The sequence below is a fragment of the Aegilops tauschii genome, chromosome 3 (assembly GCF_002575655.3).
Source record: "Aegilops tauschii subsp. strangulata cultivar AL8/78 chromosome 3, Aet v6.0, whole genome shotgun sequence".
NCBI lineage: Eukaryota > Viridiplantae > Streptophyta > Magnoliopsida > Poales > Poaceae > Aegilops > Aegilops tauschii.
Genome location: NC_053037.3, coordinates 514222982 through 514248813, shown reverse-complemented (window position 1 = coordinate 514248813; position 25832 = coordinate 514222982). Strand labels below are relative to the sequence as shown.

General features: G+C 49.2%; 1 protein-coding gene across 1 annotated transcript; it reads right to left on the bottom strand.

The window, feature by feature from the left end:
- Positions 1 to 21682: 21682 nt before the first annotated feature.
- LOC109736556 (probable methyltransferase PMT19) lies at positions 21683 to 25522 on the bottom strand. The gene is made up of 6 exons (XM_020295769.4): positions 24775 to 25522; positions 24484 to 24694; positions 24064 to 24361; positions 22945 to 23325; positions 22763 to 22840; positions 21683 to 22289 (listed from the first exon to the last, which is right to left on the bottom strand). The coding sequence occupies exons 1-6, from the start codon at positions 25420 to 25422 to the stop codon at positions 22076 to 22078; spliced, it is 1830 nt and encodes a 609-aa protein (XP_020151358.1). The 5' UTR covers positions 25423 to 25522; the 3' UTR covers positions 21683 to 22075.
- Positions 25523 to 25832: the final 310 nt, after the last annotated feature.

The window sequence follows — 25832 nt, the reverse complement described above, 5'->3', positions numbered from 1 at the left end:
ATGACGAAGACGACAAAGACGTAGCGGATCGGAGGCGACCAGTCGCGTGGTCGCTTCCCAAAAACATAATCGCCCCTCTCTCATACAGGATCTGTCGCGTCATGCCGAGGCGTGGCGGACAGAGGAGGAGGAGAAGCGCGCGAGGGTCTCTTCTCTTCTCAAGCTCCAATAGCATGTGAAAAAACCCTTATAAGGAGGTCCAACTCCTCTCCAACTAGCGGGGTGGGACTAAATTTCCCACTACACCTAATGCCAATTAAACCCACGTGGGCCCTTACAATTTTCAGAAATTGTTAGATGGGCCTTAGGCCCACCCTAATATTTCAACAGTGTATTCTTCTGCAATGAAGGCACGCGAGGTCCCGTGCACGGGAGATTTTGCGCTTCCGATAATACGGGTAATATATGCCGAAGGCTTTTTAGTCGTTAGCTATTATCACATAAGGCCCCTCCCAATGCTCCACCTTGTACATGTGCTAAGGTTGTCAACTAAGCAAAAAAAACTGATGTGGCATGCTAGTTAAGAAGAGAGAGAGTACATGGTGACCCAGGAAGAAACGGTGCTAAGCACGTGTACCTAGGTGAAAGCGCATTTCTAAGTCTATAACTAATTAAATGCATGAAGCTTAGCATCTTTGCATTGAGAACTTGAGTTGCTAAGTCATTTAATATACTTAGCACCTCATCTAAGCACATTTGCATTGGAAGAGGTCTAATAGGTCATCATAGTGCAGCTTGAGCTGAGAGCGGCTGGGTCCTACGACTTTGCAACAACTCGGGAAAAGTCCAAAGCAAACCTTGATCTTGTAGGCGAAAGCTAAATTGAACCTTGAACTCGCAATCCCTGAAATCAGCACACCGAATTCATTGATCCCAGTTTATTTTGAACCTTGAGATCGTTCCCAAACAGGGGTCGCTGATGTGGCAGATTAAACCCGGGATTGTTTTTTTAGGTGTGAGAAAACCTTTATTCATCACCAAAATCCACATGCCGTGGGATACATCGAGGGTCATGGGGAGTGCCAACCAGACATGGCGGCCCGTACCCTGAGAAAGAGAAAAACGAGCTAATCCATGTGCTTCATAATTAACAGCACGTCCCTCGAAAATGAAAACATAATTAAATAAAGTAGCTTTTGCCCTAATCTCGGTGATGATTTCCCCATGAGCCCCTAGTGTTCCATTAGAGATGTCGGACACCACTTGCTTGAAGTCGCTGGAGATAACACAATTCGTCAAATTTAGATCCTCCGCAAGAGCTAGCGCCTCCCTGCATGCTATAGCCTCCAGCGTGGTTGGGTTGCACACACCATAAACGACCAGCGCCGAGCTTCCCAGATAATTTCCTCTGTCATCCCTACAGACCGCTGCTGCTGCTCCCCCACACGAAAGGCCCTCTGCGCCATAGGGGTTTCTTTGCGCTTTTTCCTCTCTCGTTAGGGTTCCCCGCCCTCTCGGCAACTCTAGGAGCCGCCGTTGAGATCTACCTCTCCCCCTCGCCGATCTTTCCCCTGAGCCCTGGCCGGACTTGGACTGAATACGGGGCGATCTCGTATGGCTGCCCGGTCTTGGACCAGCTAGGGTTTGGGGTGTTAGAGGGTAGCTAGGGTTTCTCCACCCGGTGATTTCTCTTGTTGTCTGCTTCCTCCCCATGCGCACTGACCAAATAGCGGCCTGTAGCGCACTGACCGAATCTGCCGCCGCTCCTCCCCATGCTGTTGTTGGAAATATGCCCTAGAGGCAATAATAAAATGGTTATTATTATATTTCCTTGTTCATGATAATTGTCTATTGTTCATGCTATAATTGTATTATCCGGAAATCGTAATACATGTGTGAATACATAGACCACAACATGTCCCTAGTGAGCCTCTAGTTGACTAGCTCGTTGATCAACAGATAGTCATGGTTTCCTGACTATGGACATTGGATGTCATTGATAATGGGATCACATCATTAGGAGAATGATGTGATGGACAAGACCCAATCCTAAGCATAGCACAAAGATCGTGTAGTTCGTTTGCTAGAGCTTTTCCAATGTCAAGTATCTTTTTCTTAGACCATGAGATCGTGTAACTCCCGGGTGTACCAAACGTCACAACGTAACTGGGTGACTATAAAGGTGCACTACGGGTATCTCCGAAAGTGTCTGTTGGGTTGGCACGGATCGAGACTGGGATTTGTCACTCCGTATGACGGAGAGGTATCTCTGGGCCCACTCGGTAATGCATCATCATAATGAGCTTAATGTGACTAAGGAGTTAGCCACGGGATCATGCATTACAGTACGAGTAAAGAGACTTGCCGGTAACGAGATTGAACAAGGTATTGGGATACCGACGATCGAATCTCGGGCAAGTAACATACCGATTGACAAAGGGAATTGTATACGGGATTGATTGAATCCTCGACATCGTGGTTCATCCGATGAGATCATCGTGGAACATGTGGGAACCAACATGGGTATTCCCGCTGTTGGTTATTGACCGGAGAGGCGTCTCGGTCATGTCTGCATGTCTCCCGAACCCGTAGGGTCTACACACTTAAGGTTCGGTGACGCTAGGGTTGTAGAGATATTAGTATGCGGAAACCCGAAAGTTGTTCGGAGTCCCGGATGAGATCCCGGACGTCACGAGGAGTTCCGGAATGGTCCGGAGGTGAAGAATTATATATAGGAAGTCCAGTTTCGGCCACCGGGTGGGGCCACCTATCCCGGAGGGCCCCATGGGCTGAAGTGGGAGGGGAACCAGCCCCTGGTGGGCTGGTGCGCCCCCCCTTGGGCCTCCCCCTGCGCCTAGGGTTGGAAACCCTAGGGGTGGGGGCGCCCCCCACTTGGCTTGGGGGGGGGAAGCCACCCCTTGGCCGCCGCCCCCCTCAGATGGGATCTCCAGGGGGCCGGCGCACCCCCCCAGGACCCCTATATATAGTGGGGGGAGGGAGGGCAGCAGTACCCTAGCCCCTGGCGCCTCCCTCTCCCTCCCGTGACACCTCTCCCTCCCGCTTGCGCTTGGCGAAGCCCTGCCGGGATCCCCGCTACTTCCACCACCACGCCGTCGTGCTGCTGGATCTCCATCAACCTCTCCTTCCCCCTTCCTGGATCAAGAAGGAGGAGACGTCGCTGCTCCGTACGTGTGTTGAACGCGGAGGTGCCGTCCGTTCGGCGCTCGGTCATCGGTGATTTGGATCACGACGAGTACGACTCCATCAACCCCGTTCACTTGAATGCTTCCGCTCGCGATCTACAAGGGTATGTAGATGCACTCCTTCCTTCTCGTTGCTAGTAAACTCCATAGATGGATCTTGGTGATGCGTAATTTTTTTTAAATTTCTGCAACGAACCCCAACAGCTGTCTCCACTACTGCCGGCAATGCCTCGTCCCTCTCCCAGCATATTTCATACTTAAATGGTCATGGGCCCCTTCTGCATGCATGCACGTCGCTATAATGCAATAGCAACGGTACGTGATCTGAGGCTGTCGTGGTCAGGTGTCGAAGCTCTGCCCCTGGAAAAGCAATGGACCAAGCTGGTTTGGTGACTCCCCTATCTAGTTTGACCCTTGTGTAAGTGCCTCCTGTCACCCTCTTTTCAAAAGTCCAGCTTGTCCCTGAGTAGCCGATGTCAGATAGACTGCATGTATCTAGTGCATCACGAAACAAATCCATCTGAGCTTGGCTTCGATTCCCTACACCATCATGTTCGTGTGCGTGGATTACTTCATTAAAATCCCCCAACACCAGCCACGACATGGTGCTCGTTCCTGCAATCCCACAAAGCATGTCCCACGTTTGGTAACGCTCATTTGTTCTCGCCTCTCCATAGACAAAAGTTACCCTAGTCTGAATGTCAACCATCTCATCAACTATAACATCAATATGATACTCTGAGTAACCCACAACCTCAAGCTTTATTTCTTCATTCCAGAAAATACCTAATCCTCCACTTCTACCAGAACTGCTTACAGCGAAGCTTTTGTTGTAGCCTAATGAACCGACCAAATTTTCAACTCTGGAACCCTCTATTTGTGTTTCAAGGATACATGTGCTAGAGGGGGCATGTTGCCTCGTGAGGTCACGAAGCTCACGAGATGTCGCGGGTTTGCCAGCCCCACGACAGTTCCAACACAAAAGACTCATCGCGCTAGGCGCGACCCCACTTGGGAGCCCGCCAAACGTGCATCATTATCAATGTTCAGAACTAGGTTCTTCACCATGGTGTTGTCACTAGAGGGTAGAGTCGTCTTGGTCCTCTTCGGTTCTTGCTTCGATGGGGAGCTAGTTGTAGGCTCCGGTGGAGGCGGCAGAAGTAATGGGTTGCTTGCAAGCATAGCTGATGTTGAGCTTTTAAGCGCTGCACCCCTCTTCCTATTGTTGTCTGCTTCCTCCATAGAAACATCTCCCGCAGGATCTTCAGGCTCCTCCTGGTCCTGCCAGTCCCGCTGGTTCCTCTGTGAAGCTCCACGTCCACGTCCCTGACGACCGCGTCCTCTTCCCTCTCCCGGCCCCCAACCCGGGCCTCTGAACCATGACGCCCTCAGGTTTTTGAAAACCAGGGCTTGAGGTGGATGAACGCCATCGCCATGTTCCTTGAATTGATGACCCAAATGGCCACACACAACACACCAATCAGGCAATCGTTCATATTTAACCAAGAAAAACTGCGTCTTGCCTTCCTTCACCACCGAGACAACATTCTTAAGTGGTTTATGGACATTTATCTTGACCCTGACACGCACAAAGTTTCCCTCAAAGTCTTGGGATTTTGGCTCGGCATATATGAGTTCACCAATTTTTCCAGCCAGCGCTTTCACCATCGGAAAGTAACCATCAGGCAGGTCGTGTATCTGGACCCAAATATCCAGCATATCCGAATTAACCTCCGATGGCTTTGTGAAGCCATCGTACTCAGCCAGCACAACCGCATTGCCCTTGAAAGTCCATGGGCCCTCGGCCATTACACGCTCCCAATCGCCCAAGCACGAGAACTGCATCGTGTATAGATTACTTTCAAGCGGGCGGATTTTGACTTCCTGGGCCAGATCCCACGCAGCCCTCATGTTGCGGAAGAACCAATACTGGCTGTAATCTTTTGGAGTATGAACCCTCGCTATGGCCATCCACCTGACGGCTGCATCTGCTGGAACCTGTTGCTCCTCGAAGACCACTTCATCTAGATCATCTTCCGTTAAGCCCAGATTCTTCATCATCTCCTCAACATCACCGGTTCCCGAGCCCGCGCCTGATGCCGAACTCGCCATTACTGCAAAACCCTAACCTGACGAACAAGAGAAATCACCGGGTGGAGAAACCCTAGCTACCCTCTAACACCCCAAACCCTAGCTGGTCTGAGACCAGGCAGCGATACGAGATCGCCCCGTATTCAATCCAAGTCCGGCCAGGGCTCAGGGGAAAGATCAGCGAGGGGAGAAGTAGATCTCAACAGCGGCTCCCAGAGTCGCCGAGAGGACGGGTAACCCTAACGAGAGGGGAAAAAAGCGCAAAGAAACCCGGGATTGTTGACTGCGAGTGAGGGAGAATTTATTTTCTGCGGGGCAAATTACCGTCGTTTCACACCCACCAGTCGCGATGGGCCGGCCCATTAGTGTTCGCGCCAGATAAAATGTAAGAAAAAGAAAACCGAGCTGTAGGAATCGCGTACACGGGAGCTACAGCTAGAAGCGCGGGATGATAACCTATGGAGTTAACGAGCATTCATGTTTACCAGTCAACGCAACAAGTTAAAATAAGCTAACAGCAGCGCCTGATCCTAAAAACAAATGGTAAACACTCTGTTTTAAAATAGTGAATATTTTTTAGAACGTGAATATTCTGCAAAATTCTGAAAAAAAATTGAACTCAACATTTATTTCGAATTTTGAACATTTTGAAACGCGAACATTTTTTGAAAGTACAAATAATTTTTGAAAATATAGGAGGTACTGTAGCAAACATTCTTTTTAAACACAAACATTTTTTGGACTCGGATATATTAAAAAAAAAACAGAGAGGTACTGTAGGGTTAATTTTTTAAAACGCGAACCATTTCCTCTAGCTCCTGTAAAAGATCTTAGATGGACTAGTGGTTTTTGAATTTGCGAGCAGTTATTTAAAACATGAATATTTTTTAAACATGATTTTTTAGAACACGGACAATTTTGAAAACCTAGGAGGTACTGTAGCGAACGACTTTTTAAAACGCAAAATAATTCAAGTTTGTGAGCATTTCTTTTAAACAAGAATATTTTTCTAATTTGAACATTTTTTTTGAAAACCTAGGACATACTTTAGTGAACATTTTTCTAAAGCACAAAAATTTCCAAACTTTGAACGATTTTTGAAAATGAGGTATTGTAGTGAACAATTTGTTAAAACACAACCATTTTCTAAATTTATGTGAATTTCTGTAAAACACGAATATTTCTTGAATTTAAACATTTTTAAAAGTCTCGAACAATTTTTGAAAACAATAACATTTTCTCGAGGCAACGATCAACACGAACAGAGGAACACACCTCATAGTCAACAATCCCAGGGTTTGACTTGCCACGTCAGCGAATACCAGCTAAACGGTCTTAAGGTTTAAAATAGACCGGGATCAGAGAGTTCGGTGTGCCAATTTCGGGGATTGCGAGTTCAGGGTTCGATTTAGCTTTCGCCTGAAAGTTGAATGTTTATTTTATACTTTTTCCTTGCAATTCAGGTTCGAGCGGTGGAATGGAGGGTGGCCGTTGTTGGGAGGGCGGTGCTGGTGGACAAGGGAGGTCAGGACGGAGCAATTGAAAGTCCGGGTGGCAGCGGCCCCAAGAGTTCGCAACGTCAGGTGCGTTGACCTTGTGTTGTGTGGGCGGTGAGATTCCTCTGCCATGCTATGGTGGCCGGTTTGGTCAATAGGGTTGGAAGCCACGTTGGCGACAACTCTGGCTTTCATTAGAGTTAGGTAATCAATACTGGTCTTTTATTTCATACCGACAACATGAGGGTTCAAAAGGATCTTAAGTCCAATTGTAGGTTCCGGAATGGAAGGGAATTGAATGTCGGAAAATATATCGAACCAACCTGTGGTTGGATGGTTAGAGGGATTGTGGTATCTCCAGCTCACCAGGGTTCAAGTCCTGATGCTCGCATTTATTCCTGGATCATTTCAGAATTTTTGGTGATGCATTCAATGGGAGGAGACGTTCCCGTCGACGACGAGGTGCTTACGGTGACTTCGGAAATTTAAAAATGATATGTCGGCTCACTCTTTCGAAGATGCTCATAGGGGTAGGGTGTGCGTGTGTGCATTCATAGGGGTGAGTGGATGGGCGTGTATATGAGCGCTTGCGTCTGTACTGTGTTAAAAAAATAATGTCAGAAATATAGGGTGCTTAACGTAAAATGGGCAAAATTCTTTTTTTTAACACTAGCAAAATTCTACATGCAGCGCGTGTGCTTCCCAACCGCTCTCTGGTACACAAGTTCATTCGTGAAATGTTGTTCGTTACAGAGCTTAGCAAGGCACCTAATGCATACCCCTTTTTTATGGGCATGCATACCCCATACTAGTATTGGATGCGTACAAAATCTGATTGAACAAAACTAGTCCACGATAAAGTTGTTGTGTGAGGAAGGACATATGGCACGGTAACATGATAGAAACATTTATTCAACCAGACAACCACGCGTTCAATACAAACATCAATAACCACATGAGAGCAATACTCTTGCAACCCGAGGAGGAGATATAGTACACTGATACACAGAAATCTAAAGAGTGCACTCGAGAGAACAACAACAACAACACCAAGACAAGGCTCGCAAATCAACAAGCTAATAGATGGTGTGGCAGGTCGCAGGAGCAGGACATGAAGCTCTTCCTTACTACTCATCTTCATCCTCCTCCTCGTCGCCGTACAACTCATCTTCATCCTCCTCGTCGTCTTCGTCTTCATCGTCCTCCTCGTCGTCTTCATCCTGCTCCTCGTCTTCATCCTTCTCCTTGTCGCCTTCATCCTCCTCCTCGTCGTCTTCATCGTCATCCTTGTCACCTTCATCCCCCTCCTCCTCCTCCTCCTCTTCTTCATCCTCCTCCTCCTCTTCATCCTCCCCCTCCTCTTCTTCATCCTCCTCCTCGTCGTCTTCATCCTCGCCGCCTTCATCCTCCTCGTCGTCGTCTTCATCCTCCTCGTCGTCACCGTACAACTCATTCTCAACACTGGGGATCCACTTTTCTTTTGCTTCCATCTTAGTGTCCTCAAACATAGCACGGTGGTGCTCAAATCTTCTAATGTTTCCATCAACATCCTTGTCGAGCTCGTGGAACGCGTTGATGTCCATCGTTTGGACAGAACTCAAGAGTCTCTGCATATCGGTGGTGTGATGGTAAGTAGTAGTGTGGGCATCAGGGTCACCTATGAAATGATTGTCTTCGTCGTTGTGTTCGGTGTCAGCTATCGCTTCCAAGACCCGCAGCTTCCGCTCCAGCTCCTCGGCCCTCTCCTTCAACTCTTGGAGAAGAGGGAGACCCTCGATGGACAGCTTATCGGACTTGGCCTTCTTCTTGGCTCTATTGACAGCGGCCAAGAGCGTAGGCGCTGCAACTAGTTGGTCGCAGCCGGTGATGCTAAACACAATCTCCCCATACTTTTCGTGGTTCTTGTTGAAGAACCGCTTGGCTTCCTGAAGGCTGTCTAGCGAATCAATGTAGCATGTGTGGGTGGTGGTGTCGCTCATGGTGTTCTACCTTAGGCAGCTAGCAAGAGGGCATGAGGTGGGCGAAAGCAACGGGGGTAGTTTGGAAGTGGAGCTACAAGGTGGATGCCATTTATAGATAAGGCTATAATCATTTGTTTTAGGGACATTGTAAGTAGCATGAGAACTCCAGCAGCATGAACGCGGCATGATTGCACGGCTATCTACGAGTGCTGCCGTCTACTACGGTCTAGGAGCCACATGCATGTCAGACATATGAAGACCAGACGAGCTTGTGAATGTGACACATGCATGATCTTACTTTTCAGGCTACTGGTTAGCTTTATGTACAAGTACGGAAGATCTCCTCCCTCCTATTGCTTAATTTGTTCTCTCTTAACATCCAACCTAATGGGCAAAGGCCACTGTTTGAAAACCCGAAAGTCCTTTTTGGAGATAAATAAGGCTATAGTTAGTTTCTTATAGAAACAGTGTATAGCGCTAACTCGCTATGAGTGACAATGTGACATGCAGAACTCGATCTTATGCGGAGTGGTCATCTCTTCTCTTCTCAACATCGTCGATATCTGACAAACACACCTGATTATGTTGACGTTGGTGTATATATTTTGTTTTTGTTTACCAGAGGGAGCCGGTAGAACGCGGCATGATTGCACGGACTCTACAGCACTCTTGAAGTGCTGCCATGTACTAGGTGCCACATGCGTGACACTGTACAACACTCTTGATGTATGGACAGCAGGCTGTGTACCAGCAGTCAAGCTTGTGAATGTCAAAGGATAAGAATGCCAGTGCGTTCCAACATGCATGTACTGCATGGATCCATGCCTATATCTTATCTTCTTGAGGCTAGACTGATGGCTAGTTCTCTCTCTTCTCTCACTCTTTTTCCCGAGCAATACTAGCACTTGGTCATGGACTCCATATATCAAGCTCTACATTTCCATTTGAGAATTGCTACTTGATTCAGCCCTTTGGACATTTCAACATTCTTACAGATACTTCTTAACATACAATAAACATGCACAATAGTACTTCCGGTCCTTGTCAGGAAACGTACAGCTGATGAATCCACCGCTCAATTGTTGGATCATGAGCCAGTTATCGGAATGGAGACGGGACCAAATAACTTTCTTCGGATCAAAGTAGATTTTTTTTCTCAAATACGCACAAGTATGCGTATCATTCATTAAAGGAGGATCAAAATAGACCTATCGTGTGTTCTGCTCGCATGCAGGTTCATATTTGGGTTTTTTTTGCGGGTGCAAAATAATTTTCATTTATCACTCAGGATCAATCTCACTCTTACATAAGTCAGGCACCTCGCCTAGTCCCAAACCCAACCATACAACTGTGCGTTTCTCAATTCTACCAAAAGCAGCGAGGTAATGGCTAATGCCATTCTGCTCTCTACGTACGTGAGCTAGTTTAACTAACGGGTATGTTTAGGACACATCTAAACTGATGTCCATTTTGTTTGTGGTATATTTTTTGTCCTAGTTTTTTTTTATTTCTTGTTGCTGCATTATATACTTGTGGGAGTTTAGATGTGACATCCTTAAAAAACATCTAGATGTGAATTAGACAAACTGTTAACTAATCTCCCGTCTTCCAGCAGTCTCCTAATCTGATCAGTAAGCATGGCATAACAAGACCGGTCCCTCTCCACTGCCTTGATCATATTGAGCGCCATGCGGCTGTCCGTCTCCATTTCTATCTGCTTTAATGCCTTTCTAATACTAGTATGTATTTCAAACCACTGCTGGGGATTGCATGGCTTCATCATTCATACTCCCTTCGTCCGGTGAAAAATGTACATTTAGAAATTTTAGGACAAATTATGAAGTGGAGTAAAAAATGCATTGAGAAGATGCAAGCCACCACCTCTCTCCTCTTTAATTACCCAACCCTCAATGAGCTAAGCGCATGTAGAAATTAAGAAGACTATGTATAGAATGATATTGGTCTTAATTACCGTGTGATGAAAGAAAATCCTCTAAAGTACACTGGGAAGATAGAAGTACACTCTTTTGTGGACAAATTTAAACCCAAACGTACACTCTTTACCGAACGGAGGGAGTATACTTTATTCAACTACTGTACCAGCTCATCAGAGCAAGTACAGTAGAGCTGAGTCAGCGGGCTATAAGGATTAAAGTAGTATATTTCTGCTTAGTTGGAGAAAAGACAAGAGGAGAGAGAAGGTAAGCGGGCTCTTCGTGAAGACCCAACTCTATCACGTGCTCCTAGGCATTTTATGAAAATGAAAGGTGAGCCACATAATAAAAAAAGTACATTTTTTTAATCTACTATTATACATGTTGGCTATAAGATGAGCTGTAGATGACATAGCACTGGCTTATAGCCAGCAGCTGACTATATTATTAACCATGCTCTCACATGCATGGGAAACCGATGACCATGACCGTGAATGCATGCCAAAGGTATGAATACAAACCGTGCATGCATCGTCGGCATCTATCTTCTCATTGTATCCTGCAATCATGCATCCAAAGCGTGAAAAGTCAAATGCACTACACATACACAACAACAATTTTGCTAAAGAGAAAAGTATACTTTTCATCCCTTAATTATTGGCGGAGTCTAGATTTGGTCTCTCAACTTTAAATCCGGATAATTTGCACACTCAACTACTGAAACTGAACAAGTTTCGTCACCGGACTCGGCTTTGATCGGTTTTAGTCTTGACTCGCCCCGGTTTTGACCATGCTGTCTCAAATTCGCACAGTTTTTCAACGTGCTTGGAATTCACGTACTTTTTAAAAATCCGCTTACTTTTTCCATGTTCACGTATTTTTTAAAATTCGTGTACTTTTCCAAAATCCGTGATTTTTCATTTGAAACTCATGTATTTTTTAAAATCCACATACTTTTTCCAAGTTCATGTTTTTTTACTCAAATATTTTCTTCAAATTCATGAACTTTTGAAAGTATCACATATTTTTTCAAAATTCACGTACTTTTTCCAAATCCATGTTTTTTTAATTCATGTACGTTTTCAAATCTACGTACTTTTATCCAAGTTCACATAATTTTTTTCTAATTCACATACTATTACCAAATTCGTGAACTTTTAAATTTTTCATTTCTCTAATCCGCATTCTTTTTCCATGTTTGAATTTTTTTTCAAATTTATGTACTTTTTTAGCATTCACCTACTTTATTTGGAAAAACTTCATGAATTTGAAAAATTGCGAACTTGGAAAAAGTAGGCGAATTCTGAAAAAAGCACGCGAACATGATAAAAGTACGCGAATTTCAAAAATGTGTGTGAGTTTGGAAAAATTACGTGAACTTGAGAAAGGTACTCAAATTTGAAAATTTTAAGTGAACTTGTAAAAAGAGCATGAATTTTAAAAAAGTTCATGTATTTGAACAAAGTATGCGGATTAGAAATGTACGCGAACTTGAAAAAGTACCTGAATTTTTTTTTAAATAAGAGAACTTGAAAAAGCAACGCAAAATTTTAAAAAGTTCATGAATTTGAAAAAAAGTATGCGGGTTTAAAATATACACAAAGTTGAAGAAAGTACGCGAATTTGAAAAAAATACTCAAACTTTAAAACAATACATGGATTTAAAAAGGTATGTGAATTTCAAAAAGGTTCATGGATTTGAAAAAGTACGCGACCTTGAAGAAAGTACCCGGTTTAAGAAAAGTTCATAGATTCTAAAAAATTACACAAATTTGAGCCAGCGCTGGTCAAACCGGGGTGAGTCAACACTGAAACCGGTCAAAATCATGACAAGGGACGAACTGTGTTCAATTCAAGTAGTTGAGAGTGCAAGTTGTTCGGTTTTGGAGTTGAGGGATCAAATCTAGACTCCATCAAAAGTTAAGTGACGAAAATTATACTTTTCTCTTTGTTAAATATGCTCACTTTAGTCCATTAGCTCGTCGGGCATCAGCCAAAACTCTGATCTAGCAGCCAAAACAGGGGTCATGAAGCTTGCAACCTGGAAGGCCGCGCTGTAATCTCACGGTGAGCGGCTTGCCCTCGTGCGTCACGTGCTCACCGCCATGCCCGTCCACATCCTTATGGCCATCACTATCGACCCAACGATCCTCAAGAAGATCACTTGTCATTCGTGACTTCCTTTGGCATGGCCGGCGTGACGCCAAGTCGGGAACCTGTCTGGTCAGTTGGCCGCGCGTCTGCCGCCTTTTGGAGTACGGTGGCCTCGGCGTGTGTGACTTTCATCTCACCGGCATCTCGCTGTGTTGCCGTTGGCTTTGGCTCAAGGCCACGGACCCTTTGCGCCCATGGCACCACCTGCAGCTCCCCTCCGACGACGTGACTAGCTGCTTCTTCCGCACCTCCACATCTTGTCACCTCGACGATGGGAGAACTTGTCGTTTTTGGAGCGACCACTGGCTTGACGGGTAGGCCATCTTAGACATCGCCCTGCCCTTCTATCCCTCGTGCCACGTCGACGGCGCCGCCATACGTTGGTGTGCGACGGCCTCGCGTAGCGGGTCTAGATCAGCGACATCCATGGCGCCCTTGGACCTCAGGAGGTCATTGAGTACGTCAACCTTTGGCACAAACTCCAAGGCATAACCCTCACCTCCGAGCCTGATCGCATCACCTAGAGGTGGACGGCAAATAACACCTATTCGACCAAGTCTTGCTACCAAACTTTGTTCCATGGATCTACCTTGCCGCCATGCTGGAGACTATATGGAGGAATTAGGCCCCTTGCAACAACAAGGTGTTCCTCTGGCTTGCGTCCCTTGACCGATGTTGGACGACCGAGCACCGAGCTCGTCATGGCCTCACCCAAGACTGCACCTACATCCTTTGTTCCTAAGAGACGGAGTCTATCGACCATCTTCTCTCTGGTTGCGTGTTCTCCCGGATCACCTGGCACGAAATACTCTCTTGGTGCCGGCTCACCTCCCCTCCGATGGATGGCGCCACGAGCTTCTTCGCCTGGTGGTCACTGGCGGCCGAGACCTCCCCGAGCTACCTGCGTAAAGGCCTCAACTCCAATGTCGCATTGGCCGCCTGGGCCATCTGAAAGCATCGCAACGCGGTCATCTTCGACAGCTTACAACCTTCCACCGACGATCTGGTCCTAGCTATCAAGGAAGACGCTCGCCTCTGGGCCAAGGCGGGTGCCAAGGGATTAGCTAGCATCATACCTGTAACCTGATCTTTTATATTGAGGCTGCGCATCCTCCTTCCCCTGCTCGCTAGCGCACCCTCCCAGACACCTGGCTGTGTACGTCTGTGAGGCTGCACCCTGTATTATACTCTCTCTTTTCACCTATCAATGAAATGATACGTTGGTCAGCATATTCATAAAAAATACATGGCATAATATTTTATGCATGTCCATGGCCCCGCCACTAAATATTGCTTATTGCGTTTTCCTGTGACTTTGCCACCCCTCTTGAGTTTATGGTGACGAGTCCAAACTTGTTTTATGGTGTGGCTAGATTTTCTGCCTTGCAATCTTAGTACGGTTGTGCTAGTGTGTACCTGCTGCATAGCATCCCATCATCCGCGCGTCACATGTGGGTGTACATTTTGATAGGCTCCTTGATCGTTGGATGGTATTATTAATTGTTGGGGCTTATCAAAGCTAATTTGTTAGCGATCCAACACAAAACGCTGTCATGGCAGCGAAATATTAGCAACCCGACACAAAACACTGCCATGGCAGCCGAAAACGCGGCCATGGCAGCGAAACGAGTAGAGGAGCCACCAGAAGTGTTGACATGGCAGCGAAACCCACGGAAGGCTCCAACCAAGGCGTTGAACGCATCGTTAGTAAACCTGTTGAGTATCGTGATTATTAGGAAAATTAGAATATTATAGGATATTGTTTTGCTTGTCTTGTATTTTAAGATGATTTTGTACTCCTATATAAATGCCTATGAGGCTCAAGTAATACAATCCATCATATTCTACAACAATCCCTTTCTCTCCTTTCTAACATGGTATTAGCTTTATCTCGATCCTAAACCCTAGCCGCCGCCGCTTACGCACCGCGCCGCCCCCGAGGCCATCGATCCCCATGATCACCACCGGGGGCCGCGTGACCCGTACTTAGGGTTCGTCCGCTGGTCCAGTTGATCGGCTGCCCTAGAGAGTTTTTTTTCTTCCCGATCAGTTGATCCGGGTTTTCTTTTGTCGCCGGTCGCTTCGATCGGTACTTCCTTTTGGTTTTCCGATCTACGATTGGCTTGAGTCGCTCATCGCCGTCCGTCATCTACAACGTGTGTCTGCTCCACCAACATCTGCATCAGCCATCACTACGTCTGAGTCTTCACGTTGGGCATTGCATCATGTGAGGGCGTGCGGCCGCCGCTCGCATCGTCCGCAGGCCTGTTGATCCGCGCCGTGAGGCCACTAACGCGGCCGCGCGTGCGTGGGTTACTTGGTCGCGCGTTTTGATCCATCGCTGTACTCACGTGGCCCAGGGCACTTGAGCATCTCGTTCTATGCTTGCATGCATGCACGACGTCCGGTGCAGTTTTTCTGCGCAACGCATGACGCTTTTGCCACGTCCGGCCCATGACTTGTAGATCTCGTCCGCTGCGCCTCCGGTCTGATCAGCCGTTTGCGTGTCGGTTCGCTTCGCAGGTCCCATAAAAGATTGTCTTCAAATTTAGCGCGGCCCTCCATCGATCGAGCATTGGGTTGCCGCTGCGTAGCCCCGTCGGGCCGCAGCATCGTCACCCCGCGGTTCTCCTCGCGGCTGCATCGACTCACATGTCGCCGCTTCGTCGCCCCTTCGGACCGTAGTGCCGCGATACGCGATGCCCGCCGCCGCCCCGAGGTCGTCCCGGCAGTGCACCGACCCGCGCTCGGTCGCTGCGCCGCCCCTTCGGGCTGTAGCACTGCGATCCTCGGTCCCCGCTACCGCCCCGAGGTCTTCCCGCCGTCGTCCCGACCCGCCTGCTGCCGCCCCGTCGCCCCTTCGGGCCGTAGCGCCGCGGCCTGTGGTCCACCGCCATCCCCGTGCGTAGACTTCCGGGGTATGCACCGCGACGTCTTCCTTGGCGCGAGAACGGCACCGTCCACGCCGATCTTCATCACGCCGTCGGGTTCCTCGCCTACTTCGAGTATTGCCGCCACGCTCCTAACCTAGCCGCTGCCGCCGCCATCAGGCCGCCGCTGTCGCTCTTCTTCGGCCACCGCCGCCGCTACCCCCGTAGTCGTCCCCGCCGCCCGTCCACCTCCTTCGTCTTCATCCAGCACCAGCCCGTGACTAGCATCGTCGTCATCTTCCCCGACCACTTCGTCTACTCCAACCACTGATGGCGACATCGGTCCCGCGCCGATTGGAGCCGCAACCGTCGTCGAATCTTCTTCTCTGCCGGCCCTCCGACTCCTCGACATGGCGTACAGCTCGTGCAGGTCCCTCGTCTACGCATGCCCAGTGCTGGCAACACCGATGGGTGTCTTCGTCCACAACGTGTCCCCGGGCCTGGCTAGCCCGGTGCCACGCTTCGTCAACTTCGTATTCGTCTGTCTACGCATGCCCGATGCTGACAACATCGACGCGTTCCTTCGTCTACGATGTGTCTCCGGGTTTGGCAAACCCGATGCGACGCCTCGTCAACATCGTCTTCTTCCCGGCGTACCACTACTTCGACACCACTGCGCCCATGCTAACTCGGCGCCTCCTTGCGTCCGCGGCTCCACGGCGACATCCTCGACACCGGCTACCCCGACTCAACATCGACCACGACATTCTTCGCACAGCAACCTCAACCACGGCTACACCACCTACGCTCTCGGCTACTTTGACAAACGGCACAAAGGGCTACCGCCTTGCTTGAGCAACCTCGTCGGTTTTCACTCCAGCCACGACTTCTGCGATGTGTCGACCGTTACGACTGGGGGGGGGGGGGGGTCCGTCGGCTTGCCTTCGGATTTTTCTCCAGTCTCATCGTCTGCGTCGCTACAATTGTGACTACGGGGGGATGTTGAGTATCGTGATTATTAAGAAAGCTAGGATATCGTAGGATATTATTCTACATTGTCTTGTACTTCAAGATGATCATGTACTCCTATATACATGCCTATGAGGCTCAAGCAATACAATCCATCATATTCCACAACAATCCCTTTCTCTCCTTTCTAACAAGACCAGCTCAAATCATGCACCCCAAAGCAGATTCTTTGGACTCAAATGTGTCAACCCTGCCATGACTCGGCCATGTTAGGCTGCGTTGGCCGGTGCACCTTACCACAATATGAACTGGTTCCTAACATAATTGCATAGCTTGGCGCCTTATTGAACGAGTCGTTCATATATGATGGTGTAAAGGAATATCAGCCTCTCGCGCAAGGCACAACACTGCCTGACGTGAGTGCATACTTCTGTCCAGTGGATTGGATAGGTAACGCCCCAGCCAATGGCATTCCAAACCCAGACGCCAGCCCAACAATCAAGTACACATGTGAAGCACTACAAAGAATGCGACGAATTGAATGGCCCCCACCAACACGCTAGTTGGCTAGTCGGCGTGTGATCGAGTGGCATGCCGCTGGCCTTACCCGGCTATGTTTATCACCCAAAGCGACGCAGGAAAAACGAAACAAGCCGAGCCGGCCATAACATCCACGAGGGAGCTGAGCAAACCGACCAGGCTATCCAGGGGAAGAGCATGATTGGAGAGCACTGGAGCCTCGTGCACACAGAGCACGCCATCCCAACATGTCCATCCCCAGTCAGAACGAGCAAGAGAATGGGATTATCTGAGGGCCTTCCTGAAAATAGCATACCATATTTTTTATGAAAGATAGAAAGCAATTTACAAGAAACTTGCGAGAGATGCGAACATCAGCGCAAGTCCAACCCACACAACACCTATACCACAAGTCTAAAGCCTACTCTCTTACAAATCGGTGTAAAACTCCAACTCCAAGTCCTGCCTCTTTCCCATCCCTGAGCTCATTTAGAATGTGATTCTTGAGTTGCCCGGGTGATTTGAATTCAGTCTTCCGGTTGAACACCGTAGCATTTCTTTGTTTTCAAAGCGACCAAGCGACCGCAATGACAAATGTATTATTTCACCCATGCACTGAAATTCCTCCGTGTTTGCTACCACCAAAGCCACGCCTTAGGGCATCTTCAAGACGGATCCGCAAACCTTTCGCTACCATCCGGACTGCGCTGTTTGAACCGAGAAAGTCATTCAACGCAGTCTTGTATTGGTCTGCGGAGCGGTCTGGATACGATTTTTCACGCAAATCGAAGACAAACAAGGCCAACCAAAAGCCCTGCTCCTTCGCCCGCGCGCGTTTCCGCCCGGCGCCAGCTGCCCGCATTCATGCCACTGTAGAGCGCGTCGCTCAACATTGAAGATGGCTCAGTGCGGGCGTGCAATCTCACTGCCTCCGCCATTGAAGCGGCGCGCCAGCCGAGGGCGCCGCCCGCGATGCATCTCCGATGTCCGCGCCTGTTCAATGCCAGAGACGCTTGACTGGACGGGACGGGACGGATATCTACCACGCCCATTCAATCCGTCCGTTCGTATGCCTCCATTAAGCAGGCTTGTCGGCCGAGAAACCCACTCCGGCGTCCTGCATTGACACCTGGCCTCACCGAAATCCGCTATTTAGAGCATCTCCAACAGCCGCCGAACGCGCCGCGCGCTAAAAACTACTTTGCCGCGCGCCCATCGCCTGGTTTGGTGCGGTGGGCAGCGCTAGCTCCAGCAGCCGCGCTAAAATGCAGCGCGCGCGACTCTCGCACAAACAACATATGCATTCCAAAACAGAAGCAAAAAGTCAAACACAAACAAAATAAATCAAATAAATAGTTCAATTTCGTTATTACAACTCAAACAAACAGTTTATCGTTCAAAACAACAAATAGTGCAATAAACACAACAAATAGTTCAACAATACAATATCGAACGCACAAATCATGATGCTCTTTGTCGTCCATTCCATGCCCACCACTCCTCAATGAGATCCTTCTGAAGATCATCATGTGCTGCGGGACGTCGAACGACATGGTAGGAGGCAACAAAACGGGCGATCCTTTCAGCCCTCCGTCGCACTCGCACAGGATGTCCCAACAGCTCATACTGAGGGTAGTCTACATCTTGGCCACACTCGTTCTCGATGATCATGTTATGCATGATCACACAAGCGTGCATGATGTACCAAAGCATTTTTTGATCCCAAAATCTAGCTGGTCCTCTCACAATAGCAAATTGGGTACGCAAAATCCCAAAAGCTCTCTCCACATCTTTTCTAGCCGCCGCCTGAGCATTGTGGAAATCAAGATTTTTCTTATCTTCCGGCTTGTTCAACGGCTTCACAAAGGTTTGCCACTTTGGATAGATGCCATCCGCTAGATAATATCCGTAGTTGTATGTACGGCCATTTGCTACAAACTGCACCGGTGGCAAATCACCATTTGCAATCTTATTCATCAGTGGTGACCGGTTGACAACATTGATGTCATTCAAAGATCCAGGCATTTCAAAGAATGCATGCCAAATCCAAGTCTCTTGATAGGCCACCGCTTCAAGGATTATAGTGGAACCCTTTTTTTGGCCGTGGAATTGCCCATGCCATGCCTTTGGACAATTCTTCCAACTCCAATGCATGCAATCTATTGAGCCAAGCATACCAGGAAAGCCGCGAGCTTTGTTCATCTCCAATAGCCTTGTGGCGTCTTCAGCATTGGGAGATCTCAAATACTCCTGGCCAAACACTTGCACAATTCCGACTGCGAAGCGCTTGACACACATGATGGCTTGGCTCTCACCCATAGGCAAGTGATCATCAACTAGATCAGCCGGGATACCATATGCCAACATACGCAAAGTGGTTGTCACCTTCTAAAAGGTGCTATGCCCGAACTCTCCGGCGGCATTCCTCCTTTGCTGAAAAACCGGTCATGGCTCGCCAGTTTCTCTGCAATGCGCCTGAACAAAAAGAGTACTACTACGGCTGGTGCTCGTCGATCTCTGCCGCCGCCTCCATGTCCAGCTCGCGCCCGACGGTCTCCTAAGGAAGGGGCTCCATGGCATCAATTGCACCATACTCGGCAAGCACCTCGCCATCCGCGTCCGCCATGTCTTTGGAATAGGCCGCCACGAGCTGGGCGTGGGCGGCCGCCACGAAAGTACGACTCTGGGTATGTGGGATTCTCCACGAAATAGTGCCTCATCAATCTGTTATGGGCATCGATCCTATCCCTCCAAATTTTCTGCCGACCCATAACCGAACCACCGTGCTTCGGTTTTTTTATTGATGTGCATAGCTAGGATCATTGCAAGATCCTCCTCCTCTTCCATATCAAATTCTTCTTCGGAAGAATCATACGACGAACTCATCTACAATGTTCAATACTATGCTATTAAAAACTACAATCAACATGCGCCAAATTCATGAAGTTTGAGCAATACATACCTTGCAAGCATTTTGTCGAACACCTTGCGGGCGCTGTTCGTCGGAGGACGGACGCGCGCGAGGGGCGGCGGTGACTAGAGGGGGGCGGAGGAAGCCGCCGCGGCGCGGGGATAGGCCGGGGAAGCGCCGGAACGGTCGCCGGGTGGCGCCGCGGCTGGAGGAGGGGGGATGAGTTGCGAGCGAGCGTGCGAGAGTCCAACGCGCGGGAGCGGGCGTAGCAAATAAGGGGGGGGGCGAAGGAGTTTCGGCCCGCGCGCTGAACTGCATATGCCGCGCGCGCGGTTTTTGCGCGCCCGCTGGAGCCACTATACCGGTTGCGCGCGCGCTAAAACGGGCAATTTTGCGGTGCGGCGCTTGTTTGGCGCGGCTGTTGGAGATGCTCTTAAGGGCAGCCACTCCCGGCTATCTCCATAGGACAACACATCCGCTCCACATCCTCCTCCTTTCCTCTGCATCTGCCATGACCGTCGGCGGGAAAGCACTGTGGGGCAGTCTGTCGCCGGTGATGAAGCACGCGGTGGTTGGCCTTGCCACCGTCTGGCATAGCCGTCGTGCCAGGCGGATCAAGGGCGGCTTGCCGGCCAGCTCACCCAAGGTCTCCGACGAAGAGAACGACAGCACGATGGAGACAGGCTCTGACGACTCCGCCTCGGCTCCCCGCGCCTCCTGTGCACGCCGGCTTCACCATGGAGCAGACACAGGCGCACTTCAACGCCGCCATGGCGGAGGTGCAGCCTGCGTCGGCGCCTCTATCAGTGTTCCAGCGGGCGCAGGAGGAACAACGGTACAACTTGTTCCTCCTGGAGCAGCACCGGCTGGCGGAGGGCTAGATCTACGGCGAGCGTGTGAGCGAGGAGGCCGTGGCGGCCATGGCCACGGCGAACCCCACTTCGTGGCGGAGCAGCGTGCCATACGATGCCGTCCACGCTCAAGCCGCCGCTTGCCAGGAATTGGCCGCCATGGAGGCGCGGCTGCACACGATCACGGAGGAGAACAACGCCAACCGCGCCTCCTACGCATCATTGACGAACCATCAGCCGGCCCGGTGGGACGGAGACAGCACCGACGCCACCATTTTCATCGTGGACCTCATGTCCACCAGCGACGGACAGGTCGCGGATTCCTCCGAGGATGAGTAGGCCACGGGAGGCGGTGGTGCCTTGTGTCCCATGTGGGCCAGTCCGTCTCCCTTGTTCTACTCTTCCTCGCCAGAGACCACACCTTCACTTCGTCGGTCTTATCGCCGGTGCTCATGGAGACGACGGATGGAGGACGACACGGGCTTGGACGCCGGCCGCCGCCTCCGTGGGATAGGTTTAGGGGAAGGTCTTTTTTTTTTCTTGTTCTAAATGTTCGAAATGTAATGAAATATGTCATGTTTGTATGAAATCCGGTTGTGTTTGCATGAATTTCATCCTATCTGTTGAAAAAAAGTTTGAAATGCAAGAGGCTAGCGTTGGATGTCGTCCTCCCGCATCCGTTTCCGCGGACGGATGCAGGAGGATTTTTGCGGGTTGTGGTTGAAGATGCCCTTACATCATTTAACCAACTCGGTGGCATTTGGACGCCGTTAGCCAATAGGATAATTGAAAAAACATCACATTGCTTCCCAATATTAATATACTCTTCCCTTTATCCAAAAACCATACATTGCTTCAGGAGCAAACCGCGGGAATCCAAACAGGTCTGACCAGTGACCAACTCTTCACTCCTACAAAAACATGTACATTATAATACAAACGCACGTTCATTATATTTACAAAGTGCCAGGGTAGGTGTTGGTAGCAGCTACACCACACTACTCAACACCATGCATGCTGGGGGGCAATGTACCAAGCCTTGGCAGGGTTATTTGCTTATCTTATCTGGACATGTAACTGCAAGTGTAGCCTCGCCTTCGGGCTCTTCGTCTGTACTCTGTACAGGTAACTGCTAAGATCATGGTACTGTCAACGGATGCCGTTGTAGTTCTTGTACTAGCTCCCTGGCAGTTGGAGCGAATTGTCGACGATGAGAAGCTTCTGAGGGTCTGGGCCCTCATCGTCCGTGTTGACAACCCGGCTGCGCCATTGCAGCCGATCAGCAGCCTCCTTCACTTTCAGAACAACATCAGCTGCGTCTCGAATTATCGTGGCGCCCCCTGGCCGGAGAATTCGGTCCATCTCGACCAGTATGTCAAGGGTACCACACCTGAAGATAAATTGGTGTCAAAATAGTGCGGTGAACTGTAATACCTTCCTGAGTTGCATGGTGACTATGTGCTTTTTGAAGGCATCATGTTTGCCAGGCCATGCGTTGAAAAAGGAGAAGCATAACTTTTAGGCCCCTTTTGTGGAACAGAAATTGACAAATTGTACACATACTGATGGTATTCAGCAATTAAGGGATTCAAACAATTGCTGTAATTAAGCCGGGCGGATTTCATGTTAGCTACTCCATGAAAAAAGTCATGGTGCGTGCCTCCTGAAGTCTTGATGTTCAGGGAGAGTATGCCCCTGGCAAAACTACGTGAACCATAAGGTTTGTAGTGGCACAGTGGGTACTCTTTATTTAAGTAGAGTTTGGTACCCTCAAGCTAAGTAAATTAGAAATAGCATTCATGTCTCTTTCTGAGTCTGTTCTGCCTCAGAACAGAACAAGTATACTTGAACAAAGTCACTTACTTGTTGATATACAAGCTGAATACTCCATTAGCATGTATCAGATCATATGTACGTGGATAAGTAGAGAAAGCTTCACACCTAACATAAAAAAATGACTCGAGATAGTGAGTTCTTGTCTATATCTTAATGGAAAAATAGGAATAGTACTCCATTACAAGACAACAGTCGCTCTGTAACATTACCAGTCCATGTATGTTCCAATCAGGCCGCGCTCATAGATGATACCAAGGGTGTTGTTGTCTGTTATATTTGCAGGAACCACGTTCATGACCCAAACAGGGTATTTCAACATGGCAGCGGCAAAGCTACCAAAACCAGCATTCATGTCCATGACATTTCTGTAACTCCTATGAGATAAATCTTTCAAATATGTTCCATAGAGTTCAACTCTTCTCCTCCAAACTGAACAGTCATGTTTGTATGCCTGGATGGACATCCCCTTAATTTCCCCATTGGCTATTCTTGGTGGCACTGTAGCAAGTCTTTGAGGCCATTTCTCCAGCGGGCCACCATCAAGTTCAACTCTTGGAAGATGAGTTCTACACATCGAAATATTTACATACCTGCAAGATAGAAGACCAAACACCCTTTAAGAGTTTGTCGATAAAGTAATCATTCAGTGCAAGCAAGATAAGGCTAATATGTTAGATTATCCAATGACTCAGCAAGTGCCTTCTTTTTGTCCTGTTCAGCGGTAAGCTCTTTGGATTCACTGGTGTTGTACTCATACTCTTACTAACTCACTGGGTAAAGTTCTTTTTAGTTATTGAGTTGTCTCCTGAAAATTTCCAGGCACACTTATGTAGAGATGGCTAATATTTTAGATTATCCAATGACTCAGCAACTGCCTTCTTTCTGTCCTGCTCGGAGGTAAGCTCGTCGGATTCACTGGTGCTGTACTCATACTCTTACTAACTCACTTAGACGCACCTTTTTGTACATGCTTTAAGTGTTGGGTAAAGTTCTTTTTAGTTATTGAGTTATGTCCTGAAAATTTCCAGGCACACTTAAGTTCAACTAACCCGGAGAACTAACATTAATGTGTATACAAGCCCTCCCATGTTATGTACAGACTGACAAACTTCAGAAAGTAACGGCCATAATTTGTATGTTTCTTCTCAGCCTCACAATAACACGCGCGGAGTATAACATAAACATTAATCCTGGCCAAATTACTCTGTGCAGTGTCAACTTCTTGGGTAGCATTGAGTACCATGGAAAATAAAACAGTGAACTATTATGCTTCAACCACACAAAAATTCCCAGAAAAGCAAAGTTCAGGCTGCCAAGGAGAACCTTACCAAGCAGTATCTGGGTCATCTTCTGTACAGAGTGGTGGTGATCTCAAGAACTCTGCTTCTTGGGCACAATGGAGATGATTAATAGGCTTTCTCCAAACAGAAAGTGTGCCCTTATCTGACACCTTTTCCCAACAAAGCTTATTTGCAGTATCTTCCATAGCTAACTGCTCACCATCAAGGTTCTCGATTGTTTTGTTGGGGCCCTTGTAGGGTGATTTCCAGCTGATGGGTGGACTGGACATAACCCAATACCCACCAGGTCTGAGAAGACGGTCAATTTCCAGCATATACAGCCCATCTGGAATCAGCTATAAGGTGAATGAGAACATCAGAAAATATGTGCAATCATAAGTTGGATACAAAGACAGAAAGTATTTATGTGATTTTCCGCAGTTAGTATCGATTTAGTGCATGTCCTACCATGAGCAGTCCATGAAACATGGCAGTCGGCGCAGTGCACCATGTCGAAGGACCTCGAAGGATAAGGCAGCCTGCGAGCGCCGAGCGCTCCAATCATCGCGGGCAGTCCACGCTCCAAGGCGAACTGGACATCCGCACCGTGTCTCTCCCTCGGAGCAATGGACATGGTCAGGACGCCATAGCTCAACAGGTAGTCCCCAAAGCTCGCAACCTGCAACGAGCCACAGCATCAGCGATGAGAACATACGGTAATCTACTGGAAGCACGAAGTGATTTAGTCCAGTTACTCACTCCGCAACCGATGTCGAGCGCCGTTCGCACCGCGCCGCCGCGGAGCGGCACCACGCGCTCAAGCTGCTCGACGTAATTCCCCGCCCCCTTGGGGAACACCAGCCACTCCCCGCGCGCGTGCACGGGGTCCTGAGAGGCGGCCAGCTTCGCCACGGTAAGCGCTGGCAGATCCACGTTGGCGTACCGCGCGCGCTCCCGCCGCGCGGGCCACGGCGGGGGCGGATGGTACCCGGGGGGCGGGGGGACGCGGCAGTGCGGAGGCGGGGGCGGAGGATGAGGCGGTGGGTCCTCGGGCGGGTGCGGAGGATGAGGCGGCGGAGGGTGCGGGGGGCAGTGCCGCTCGCCGGAGGGAGGCTCGTGGCAGGGGGTGTGGTGGGAGGCGTTGGGCGGGCAGGGCGGGACGGGCGGCGGCGGGGGATGGGGGTGCTCATGGTGCTGCGGCGAGGGTTCGGGCGCCGGGGGGAGCGCGGCGGTGGTGGAGGCGCTGGTGGACGGGGGCGGCGAAGCGTAGTCGTCCCGGGCGCGGGAGACGACGGCGGAAATGAGGAGGAGAGACGTCGCGGCCGCAGCGGCCGCCGCCCCCGCGAGGGAGAGCGCCCGCGGCAGCGGCTTGATGACGGCGTCCACCGCCGGCGCCGGGAGCGGCATGGCGTCGCGTGATGGATACACTGGGCTGGACAGCAGTATCGGATGCTCCGAGCATCCGAGCTAGTGCTCGAAGCGTAGTGGAGTGGTTCCGGTGCGGCCGTCGTGTTCGTATTTGAGGAGGGCGGCGGGTACCCTCGCAGGCCCGGCCGTTGTTGTTGGATGGGCCCCGCAGAAAGTCCAGTCCATCCATTTGCATCCAAGGCAGAGCAGCTAGGCTCGATTAAAATATGGCCACCCCTTAAGAAAACGGCTTATCTAAAAAGTTAAAATATAGCTTGTGTTTGAGTAGTATATATAGCTCAAACTAACTTGAAAAGGCAAATAAACTTTAGTGTACAAACCAGTTCGTTTGGTTGTTTGGATAGTTTGCATTTGTCTTTTAACCAGATGGTGTTCTTTTTATGGGTTTT